We start from the raw sequence: 11757 nt of genomic DNA on the forward strand, positions 1-11757 counted from the left end.
GCTACCTCTGTCCAGATCACCCAGCCACCAAAGCTCTGCTTCACCGTACCTGCAGCATGACACAGGTCCCCCCACATGGTGGCTTTCAGGTTGCCACCCTGGCTGGAGCCTGATGCAGTCAGAAACAGCAGCACACAGCGGCCTTGGTGTGCTTGGAGGGCCACGTACGCTCCTCCGGGGGGGGCTGGGGTCTCCCCGCTGATCTCGTAGCCTTGAGAGTCATTTACAAAGAACCTGCCTCACATATTTGTAGATTAGTTGGATTTTGAAGTCTGCCAATCAACCTACCCTCAGAATGCCGGTGTGTGTGTGTGTGTGTGTGTGTGTGCACGCGCGCATGTGCACCCACGACCGCGCGCATCTGATTGGTTATTCAACGAACCAGCACAGCCCGCGTCCCACCGCAACACGCCGTAAGACATAAAAGTACCCACAAGTTGGTAAAATATATTTTATTCGTCCATACAAAGAAATAGTATGAATTACCAGATTTTCATTTTCCTAGAAACCTCTTTTCTCTGTGTAAAATTAATCTGTGTTATACATAGGACAAAATACTTGATTTAGTTTTTTTTTTTTTTTTTTGTACATATTGGCTATGCTAACATCCAGGTTATAGAAGACACGCCGCCAGAATTTGCACAGTATTTCAGATTCCTGGGCTGAATGAACTCCGTCATAAATTAAGGTTACAAAAGCGAAAAAAAAAAAAAATCTAACCACACCTTTAAGTTTAAGGGACCATCCTTCTCGAGAATAACAAAAAAAAAAAATGACACGGACATCTGTGTCTGCGTTTGAGACCCACGCGTAAATATCTCTAGTTTATCGGAGCCTTCTGTTTTCCTTTCTTACGTAAATAAATATCCTGGCAGATCTGAAACTGTTTCTCCAAAAGTCTAAACTGTCACTCGAAATAACTTCCAAAGAGAATCCTATGAAAAAGATAATTTCTCTTCCTCCATCATCCAAATAAGTATTTCTTAGGCAGCCAATATACCTAAATACCTTTCCAGGTACGACCTACCAAGTTACCAGACTACGATACAAACACCTCCAAGCGAGCACAGATTTCTGGGACAGTAAAAAACCTCCCATTTTATTTTTCTTTATCTTTTTTGTTTTTAATAAGAAGACAAAACCGAGAGGGGCCAAGTACCCCACTGAATAGCAGAGCTTTAAACTGGAAGAAACCCAAAACGTGCTGAGACAAAAGGCCAAAACATGAAATGGGTGTTTGTCTTCTAACAGCTAAAAAAACTTGAGTCGGTGGCCTTGGAGATTGCTAGAACAGGAAGAAACTCAAGGCTGAATTTTATGTGTTTGTGTTGCTTAACTCCTACAAGAGGAAAGCATGGGGGTTCGGGCTCTACAATAACTATCACACGATGAGGTGTAACCTGGGGGCAGATGTCGCGTCTGGATCCGTCAGGAATTACGAGCCATCAGACCTCTATGAAGAGATGCGCAGAAGTTTGATTTATTTGTCTGCTCTAGAAAAACGTGCTCTAGTCCGTCATTGCTAATTAGCGCCATCTGTTTGGATTCAAGGATTTGACCCAGAATAGAATCTTGACTCGCTTCAGGGCTCATGACTCAATGACCCTCCCCTCCTTCTATCTGAAAACTTCCTGTTTCTGTTTTAAGGCAGGGAATAAACAACTTCATCCAAATTGTCCAGCCCGGAGAGACGGCGGGGACCCGAAGGCGGACTGCTTTGTCGCGAGCCCTCCTCCGAACCTTTCTGAAACTCTGCTATCACGAGCCCTGTCTGGGCTCGCATTTGGCCAGAGTGTGGCCAGGGCAGGGGTGAGGCGGAGGGGGTGGATACCGGCTTTTACTTGAAACGATACTCTGTTACTGAAAAGCAGCATCCGTGGTTTTATTTCTAGTGAGCTTTCGGACTGGAAAACCACACGACCGACCCATCAGCACCCTTCTGGACCAATCGGCACCCTTCTGCAGACGTCTTGATGCCTAAGCAGCAAGAAGGGAGAAAGACCCACGCCAGGGTTAGGGTGTTCCCCGAAATGCAGGTGCTAAGCTACCTGGGAGAGGCAGTAACAGAGCTTTGAAACAAACAGAACATCTGAGGATCGCACGGAGCCCCCCGGCCCATCGTCCTACACAGACCTCACCCTACCCACGATCGCTTTGCTGCTAAGGGCGAGCTGGGTGCACCCGGGCTGAAACTTGTGGGCAAACACAAACCAGACATCACCTAATGACCAGTGACCTCCTGACCGATTGCTAAAGAGGGACCATCTCTCTCCTTTCATACAAGTTTTCGTACTCTGTCAGGCAAGTTATCCCGCAACGACACACGAAAGCGACTTCGTGACCATCACGCCCCGACCATTCTGACGAGACGCGTTACCTTCCCGCATGTGTCCCGGCGAAAGCAGAACTCGAATCAAAACCCTCTGATGGCAGAAGCAGTTGTGGTTCGGAAAACAGGACACGGGGAGTATGTTCGTTACGTGACATTGCTATAGGGTTACCCAACTGCCACAGGCTAAGTCCTCAAAAATGATCTCCCACTGCTCGCTCGGCAGAGAGGTACCGGGGGGAGCATTCGGCCATCAGCAGCAACAACGCTGGAAACCTTCTGCCGGGACCTAGCTCAAACAAGGGGACATCTTCACAACTGGCAGGCATGAGTGTCTCCAGGCAACACGGGGGCCAGCTTTCCCAGCCTGTCTTTACAAGAGCCACTCTTCGTTCTTGCAGTCTGGCCGTCGGCTGCAGACTGTGTTGTCAATCTGGGATGAGCCAGGGATTCCGAGGAGGAGAGTTCCAGACATCAAGCGAGGGGGCCAGGGCTCACTTCTGCTGGCCGCCTTTCTGGCGGGGGGGGTTGTCTTTTCTCCCCTCGGAGGTTGTCTACTCCCAGTCTACTGGGATGTGCCCAACTGGGGCTGGCTCTGCACCTAGCAGCACCTTGGCGGACTCTGATGGGGTGGGATGCACTTGACCCCTTTGGACCCGTGCGGTGTGTGCCAGGAGATTCTGTTAGCCTAGGGGATTTCTTTGGTGTGTCAAAGCAGAATTGTCTGGCCTGGAGAACGGGGCATGGCGTATGCGTGCAAATCAGAGGTCCTCTTTATTTCTAAAGCAGCATCCCAGCATATCACACACACACACACACACACACACACACACACACACACACACACGGGGCCTGGGAAGGAGGAACTACCGTCTGCATACGCTTCGAGCTGCTTAATGAACCAGGGACTGGGGCAGAAGAGGACACAGGGCCATCTTTCAAAACCCCACGCCCAAGTAAACGTTTGGACCCTGGCACGAAGGACTCCCCAGAAAGGAGGCGGGCGTCCCCGCAAAGGCAGGGATGTCCCCCACGAGCTGAGCAGACTTGGGGGAAAAGCCTCAGCGCTGTGGTTTGGCGTCCACGTCCTCGGAAATGTCAACACAGGGGCGAGGAAGCTGCCACAGGAGACGTGACCCTCTGGGGTGGGGGGTGGGGGTGTCGCGTTCCTGCGAGGTGTGCAGGCAGGGACAGAAATGGGAGCCGCACTAGGAGACCCAAGACACAAGGAGACGGCGAGCGAATTCAGCCAGCGATCGGAGGCTGCGTACCCGTAACGACAAAAATCTCAAGTTGTGCTTTTCTTCTTTTTAAATAGAATGGGGGTGGGGGGTGGGGGGACACACGGAAGCACCATCAACTGTGAGGAAAAGAACCGATGAGACGCTTTGGAATGTGAACGGATTGCGAAGCTAAACCCTCTGAAGAGTGTGGCTAGGCAGCTTAGTGAATTAATTGCTTACGAATTAAAAATAAATTATTATAAAATAGATTTCTGTACATTTTACATACATATAATCTCTCTCAACACAGAAGCCAAGTGGGAAAGTCACATCGCGCCGGGGCGGTTGGTGGGGGCGGGGGGGGGGGGGTCCCGTCAGTCCCAGCCGAAGTCCTGGCCGGTCATCTGGTAGAACTTCAAGTTGAACGGCCGGTAGAACTCGCGCAGCAGGCGGACCACCTCGCGGTCGATCTCCGGGTGGGTCCTGCCCTTGGTCTTGCCCAGGCAGTGGGGCTTGCTGCTGCCCTCGGCCTTCTTGAGGCAGGGGAAGCCCTTGGTCTTGTTGAAGTAGAAGTGCTTGTCGGTGATGATCCTCTTGAGGCCCAGGAAGTCCTGCACGCGGCCCAGCTCGCCGGCCGGGTCGCTGATGAGCCGCTCCCCGCTCACGAAGAGCATCTGGCCGATGGGGAAGTGGCGCAGCCAGTGCTCCAGGTGCTTGGCGTAGATGCCGATCTGGATGGCGCTCCACGACGTGTCGATGAGGCCCGTCGTGCGGTTCTTGAACGTCAGGCTCTCGAAGGTGGGGATGTCGGGCCGCTTGGACAGCGTCTGCGTGTAGTCCGAGATGGCCCGGGTCACCGGGTCGCGCACCACCACGATGAGCTTGGTGTCCTTGGACATGGCCGAGATGCGCGCGGGCGCCTCGCGGGTCACGAAGTAGCTGGGCGTCTTCTCCATGGTGATCTGCCCGTCCAGGGTCCTCGGCATCAGGTCCCTGGGGAAAAGCAAGCAGAGCAAAGTCGGCTCAGGAGGGGACGCCTCTTTGGCCGCGCGTCTCCGAGACGACACTTTCGATCCCGGCTTCCCCTCTGTTACCGGGAACGGCTGCGGAACCGCGAGAGAGTGCCAACGGCGGGTCGTCCCCGGAAGGCACCTTAACATCCCCACGGGGGCCAGATGCTATCTCCGTGAAGTATGACAGCACCTTCCTCCGAGACAAAAAGAGGAAGGAAGAGAGGGGAGTTTCTCCCGATCCTGTCGTGGGCACCACCCCTGACTCACGGTGCAGGCTACCCAGCTTTCCGGACCGCCCCAAACATCAGGGGTCACAACACAAAGGCCCCTGGCCTCTGGGTATGTACCCTTCCTGACCACAGCACCTGGAGCCCCCAGAGACCGTGCCGTCCGGGAGTCCCCACCAGCCTGTCTTCGTGTGCTCACCAATCCTGGGCACGGGTGCGGCGGGAACCAGGAGGAAGAGGTCCCCCTGGCCCATCCAGGCCATACCTGCTCCAACGCGGCGACCACGGACAAAAATGCCTTCACGGCAAAAAGCACGCGGCAACCTAAAACCCAGGTGAAATCGGATGGAAATATATAAACGGACGCAAACTTGCCAAGAGGAAATTCCCAAGACCCAGCTCTAGAAGCTTCCAAAAAATACTTTAGATTCCATTAAAAAAAAAAAGGGGGGGGGGGCTCGTAAGATCTCTATCACAGCCTTAATTTAAATAAAAGTATGCCGACAAAACTGTTAACAACCTATAAGAGATGCAGGCCATGATATTGGCACCAAAAAGCTGCTTTGGGGGCACCGGCGGGGGAGGGGGGCTCCGTGGGCTGAACATCCGGCTTTGGCTCAGGTCACGATCTCACGGTTCGTGGGTTCGAGCCCCGCGTCGGGCTCTGTGCTGATGTCTCGGAGCCTGGAGCCTGTTTCGGATTCTTCTTTCCCCCTCTCTCTTTGCAACTCTCCCCCTCACGCTGTCTCTCTCTCTCTCTCTCTCTCTCTCTCTCTCAAAAATAAACATTAAAAAAGAAAAAAAGCTGTTTTGTGGTGGCAGTTAGCTTTGCAAATAACAGTAACCGATGATGGAAGGTTGTGACTTACATGCTCCCTGGCCTGGAGCATTCCACCACGTGACGTGGGAACAGTGGTACTTCGTTCAGCGTGTGTGTAGGAGGTTAGTAAAGCCAGAGCAGTTTAAACGGTTAAGGGACGTGGGCTCAGACATCAGATGGCCTGGGTTCAAATCCCAGCTTTCAGCGTGTATGCTGTGCCACCTTGAGTAACTGTCTTACCTTCTCTGGGCTTCTCTTACTCCTCTGTAAGAATGAAGGTGACAGTACCTACTTCATGGAAGTTGGAAGAGGAGTAAGACCATTAATGATCATAACATGCTCTGAACACACTTAACATATGTAATTAATACATACTAACTACTGTTCCTACGAGAGGATTATTTCCAGTATTTCTCTGTTCAGCCCGCAGTTTACAGCACATGGCGGGACAAAATTGAGCACATGTGTGCACATCAAAAGGAAAGGAGATGTGTTAACTAACTGGAGACTCAGTTTTGGTCCCGGATGCACAATCTTCCATTAGCTATGGGATAGAGATTTCTATGTGGGCCCGGGAATTGTAAAGAAGGCAATTCCCACATCATTTCTGACCAAATATTTACCTCCCAGTAGGACATCCTAAACCTCCAGCTCAAGCCAGCCCTCATCTACTGAGAGCACAGTAATAAGCACTAATAAGCACATTTATGGAAAAGACAGAAAATTCTATCGCACGAGCCAGAAAGGGCCACAGGCTGGGAGAGCTCCTTCTTCAAAAACAAGTTCGGGGGAAGGAGGTCGTCCCCAAGGAAGGCCGCTTCACAGCCCTGGAGCCATCCCTGGCTTGCGCTAAGGCTGGATTGACCCACTTTGCCCATTAACCACTTAGGTGAACGTGGCAGTGTCATGGGGCTAATGGGATGGAGGAAAAAAGAGTCCTGGCTCTCAGTCTGTTCTGCATTTCACTCAAAAGCAGGTGGAGTCTAGGGGCGCCTGGGTGGCTCGGTCGGTTGAGCGACCAACTTTGGCTCAGGTCACGATCTCGTGGTTGGGGAGTTCGAGCCCCGCATCGAGCTCCTTGCCGTCAGTAGAGAGCCTGGAGCCTGCTTCGGATCCTCGTCCCCCTCTCTCTCTGCACCTGGTATTAAGTCACTGGCAACCGGACATCTGGACATTCTTTAAGAGTTTAACATCCAGAGTAAAAGTGCCACCATCACGACGGAAAGAAAGCCAACCACCACAGCTCTTCGTATTTTTGAGAGGGAGAGCCTCGAGGGACGGGGCGGGGGAGGGACAGAGGATCTGAAACAGGCTTTGTGCTGTCAGCATAGAGCCCAATGTGGGGCTTGAACCCATGAACCGTGAGATCACGACCTGAGCTGAAGTCAGCCGCTTAACCGACTGAGCCACCCAGGCACCTCCTCCCACCCCACCGCAAGGGTCTGGCAGCAACCGAAATGGCTCACTGGGCCACGGGAGTAAGACACCACAGAACAGAGCTAGACACCGGGAGAGCCTCACTATCCCCAAGTCCAAAGGCAAAACCTCCTTGGCCACAAAGAAAGATTCCTTGAACGGCGGACAGATTTCCTGAGCTTGACCGCCTGTGGGTCACCCAAGCCATTCTGGCTGCCACCAGCTCCAAGGGATCCCTCTCTCCCCAGAATGGTCTGCAGTCTGCACACATGTGGCAAAGAGCACACAAGGGGCCCCAAGGACTTTCTTTGATCCTGCAAATGACAGCCAGCGGACTCATGCTGTGACAGACTGTTCAGCCCCTGCCCACTGGAGCCTGTGGGCTGCTTCCCCCTTGCTTCGTGGCTGATGGCAGAGATACACAAGTGGGTTCTCCCTCATCTCTGCACATGCCTCCTGAGTCCCTTCCACAGGCTCCCAGGGGGGGGGGGGGGGGGGGGGGGCGGTCCTCCATGGCGGGCCCTGTGCTCAAGACAGAGCCACCAGCTCCCAGCACAGCCCCGTGGGTTCACTGGGTGGGGAACACGGCTTGAGGACTGTGTGGGAAAATCCCTGGCACCGAACCTTCCGGCAGCTTCCAGGCAAGTCCCCTTCCCCCCCCACCCCCATCCCCAGGTCCTGGAACGAAGCCTTTTCCATTCTCTTCCTGGGGCTCCCTCCTTCCCCCCTCCCTTCCCCGGCCGGGCTTCCTGTCCAGGTACCCAAAACCTCTCTGGGCACAAGTGGTACCAAGAAGAAACGAGGAGACAACGACATGGCCAAGGGCAAGCCCCTCCCCCTCGCGTGGGCCCTGCGTGCCCCTCCCAGTGGCCCCAGCAGGACAAGCCGGCCTCAGGCCAGGGGGGAGGTTTGCAGCTTAATTGAGCAGCTCGTTATGCAAGCCAGTTTCTCAAACTGATCATCACAGCTAATAATTATATAGTGCTTGTGACTCCCGTGCATTATCTGATTTAATCCTCACGACACGCCTCTGGGGGGGGGGGGTCCTTCGATCCCCAGTTCACCAATGAAGAAACACGCCGAAGGAGAGAGGGTGGCTCCCTTGGACACAGGTCACCGACCTACAGGTGGGCGGTGGGGGCCCAGTCACCCCTCCAAGGCTCCTTCCCCTTCCCAACCTCCTGTTTCTTCTTAATCTGATGAGGAGCACACAGGGCCACACACACGTCCCCTCTCTTTAAATAGATACCCGCCTCCCCTCCCCCCCCCCCCAAAATTAGGATCTTAATAAGAGGTATTTCAGTGCTACAATCAGATGGCTGTGATCCTAACTGTTCAAATAGGAGTCAGATTTCAAAATAATAGACGTTTTAGGCCCACAATCTCCGGTGGTCAGCTGAGCCTGGAAATATTAGCGATTGTGGGAACAGATCTCCCCCTCCGGTGCCCGCCTCAGCCCCCTCTTCCACACGCGGCACGTGTCACCATCGGGCACTTGTGAAGCCCACAGGGCTGGACGGTGTCTTTGCTGCAAGTCCAAGGAAGACACGCTCACACGCACAAGAAATGCCCTTAGCACAAGCCTAAGGGATCCTGACCAGGCAGATCCCCCAGGTCAGAGAGCAGAAAGGACCCCACTTCTTCAACGAACCCTCAGATGCCAAGGCAGCCGTGTCACTGCCATCAAAACCCAGCAATGACCAGCACAGTGATCTTCTGGGAATATCAGTGACCGCCCCCCGCCCCAAGAGCTGGGCCACAGAGCAGGATACCGGAGGCCCCAGGCGGACTGGCTCTAATATGTTCCTCTAAAAGCAGACAATTAAAAACAAACCTTCAGGCCCAAAGGCGTAGGAAACTCGAATGAACCAGAGTTCTAAAAAGCCTGACAACAGTGATGTTCTCCAGCAGCCAATGTGGCCCTAATTTTCCTGCCCTGCGTCTCTTTCTCTCTCCTCGGGTGACGCCCCTGCTCCCGTGGTCCAGCAACTGAACTTACTGTTTGAACTGGCAAATTACACAACAATAAAAAGGACGATTATTCAAATGGGTGTAACCTTCTCCCCACAGCCTGGCAGATGCCGGAGACATTTATGCAAAGCAGAGGGAAGCGAATGCCCTCCAGGGCCTCCAGGGCGGGGAGACAAAGCTGTGAGCCACAGTCGGTCGGGGAGGGCCAGTCTCCCACTCAGACCTAAGAGACAGGGGAAGAGACCAGGGAACATTCGGCCTGCCCCTTTCTCCTCCCCCTGCCGGGATGACGAGGGCCTCGCTCGGTTGCAGAAATACCCCCACGTTGTCCAAACGCCAATGAAGATTTTTTTTCTTTTTCAACATTTCTTCCAGGGGTTAAGCGGCCGACTTGGGCTCAGGTCAAAGCCTGGACCCTGCTTCAGATTCTGTCTCTCTCTCTCTCAAAAATAAATAAACATTAAAAAAACTAAAAATAAAAATGTCTTTTAAACTTACGTATAGTAACTCATCACCCTTGGCGTCCAGCTCTATGCATCAGAAAATGCTCAATCGGGACTTAGGTATTTTGACCTCACGGGTATAACCGTTGACTTAAAAGACAAAAAAACCAACTCGTCTCCAGGAAGGCCTCTCTTCTGGTTCTAGTTCCGCTCCTAACTGGCATGACCCCCTGGCCGCATCCCTGACACGTTGGGCCTCAGCTCCCGATCTGTGAAGTTAGTAAGACCAGGAGGCTGCCAGGCTCGGGATATTCCCGACAAAGGGTGACCCTCCTGGGGCACAAGCCAAGAACCTGTTCTGCTACATTTACTTTAGCTTTTCCTTGAAGAAGCCGGAGCCCAGCCTCTGAGAATTCGGAACACAAAAGCAAGAACAGAACAATCTTCACGAAACAGAAGAATCGAGGTTTCTAGAAAGGTTATGCCCCCCACGCCTAAAATAAAATAAAATAAAATAAAATAAAATAAACCAAACCACCTCCTTCCTCATACCTGCACAGTCCCAAATCTGTCTAGGACCTAAGGATGTCCCCTTCAAAAGGCAAGTCGGGGTTCCTGGGTGGCACAATCGGTTAAGCGTCCGACTTCGGCTCAGGTCACGATCTCACGGTCCGGTCCGTGAGTTCGAGCCCCGCATGGGGCTCTGTGCTGACAGCTCAGAGCCTGGAGCCTGCTTCGGATTCTGTGTCTCCCCCTCTCTCTGCCCCTCCCCCCAGCTCACGCCCGGTCTCTCTCTGTCAAAAATAAATAAAATAAACGTTAAAAAAAAAAAGGTGAGACAAGTAGAATGTCACCTGATAAACCCACACATACCAGCAGCTCCGCGCAAAGACAGGGGGATCTGCAGAGATTAGGGGGAGAGGCGACACGAACAGACGGTGAGGGGCACAGGGGATTTTTAGGGCAGGGGAAACTGTCTGCCCAAGCCCATGGGATGTACGCACCGAGAATGAACCCTACCGAAAACTGGAACTCGGGAGACTATGACGTGTGCAGGCAGGTTCATCAGTTGTAACAAATGTCCCTCTCGGGTGGACGATGTGGATGGTGGGGGATGGTCCCATGTGTGTGTGTGGGGGGGGGGGGGGGTAGTGTCTAAGGGAAATCTCGGCACCTTCCCCTCAATTTTGCCACGAACCTGAAACTGGTCTCAAAAAATGAAATTTACTTGAAGCCGCAACACGAACCCCAAAGGACCCTGAGGATCTCATCAGGCTTCAGCTTCTTTTCTGTGAGCTGTGGTTTCCTCCTTGGGGAATTCATGGGGTCTCACGCCCTCCCACCCCTAAGCCTAGGCCACCACCCTATGGGGACTTCTCGCCTTCTCGCCACAGTCCAGTCTGTCTACACTCACTCTCCCTCTGAGCTGAGGGCTCTTCCTGGGACGCAGGGAGCCCAGCTGCGTGGCCCGGTCCACTCTGGCCCCTCCACCACCACCCCCTTGCCCCAACCACCCAGGATAAAAAGGAAAACCGAGATTCTTAAGACATACGAGACAAGGTCTGAGAAACATGTCAAGCTTTCTGCCTTGAAAATATATGCACCCCCCCACACACACACAAAAAGTCTTTATTTTATGGAAGGACACCTAGATCACTAGGAATGGGGCTGCTCTGTCCCCTCATCTTGCAGAGTTGGGGCTGTCCAAGCCCCTCTACTCCCCAGGGGAGGGAGGGAAGGAGCCAGAGCCGGCTGGGGGCTTTACTTCAGGCTCAGTGCTAGCTAAATGCCTCAGTATCCCCACTGCGGAGAGGCCAACTTGACAGGACGGGGGGGGGGGGGGGGGGGCAAGCTCAAAGCTGGAAGACAAGTCGCTGGCAGGTTGTGGGGAGGGGGGTGTCTCCCCCAGGTTTCTTGGGCACTTGGTACCTTAGGCCACATTAAAGCATTTCCAGAGGGAAGGGAAAGAGGAGGTCCCTGGGTCATTATGGTCCTGGTCGCTGGGCTTTGGTAACAAGTGTGGGCTAATCTCGTACCTTCTCTGGGGGCCTCTCTTACCAACCCTAACTATCCGCACCCCCTAAAAAAACTACCCCCGCCCCCCCGTGTCTTTCCATCTCGTCACCTTGTAAGTTATAGCGCACCTCCAGGGTCAAACACACACAAGCTGCAGCCTATCAGCCTCCCCTTTCCTCTCCTACAGAAAGCCCAGGAACCCGTGGACAGGGAAGAAACTTCTAGAAACCCTGACTGTGGACAACGCTGGAGAGGCCTTAACTCCCAACAGTGGGTCTTAACTCTGGGTAAGTTTCTTC

At 53.3% G+C, this 11757-nt stretch overlaps 1 protein-coding gene across 1 annotated transcript in view; it reads right to left on the reverse strand.

Moving 5' to 3' along the window:
• Nucleotides 1-437: 437 nt before the first annotated feature.
• The window catches only part of HS3ST3B1 (heparan sulfate-glucosamine 3-sulfotransferase 3B1), a 38708-nt gene continuing 27388 nt past the window's right edge, over nt 438-11757 (reverse strand). Inside the window, exon 2 of the mRNA XM_049636925.1 lies at nt 438-4545. Within this exon, the coding sequence (XP_049492882.1) occupies nt 3927-4545 (619 nt within the window). The 3' untranslated portion in view covers nt 438-3926. The remainder of the gene's footprint in view (nt 4546-11757) is intronic.

The sequence above is a fragment of the Panthera uncia genome, chromosome E1 (assembly GCF_023721935.1).
Source record: "Panthera uncia isolate 11264 chromosome E1, Puncia_PCG_1.0, whole genome shotgun sequence".
In the NCBI taxonomy this organism is placed as follows: Eukaryota; Metazoa; Chordata; class Mammalia; order Carnivora; family Felidae; genus Panthera; species Panthera uncia.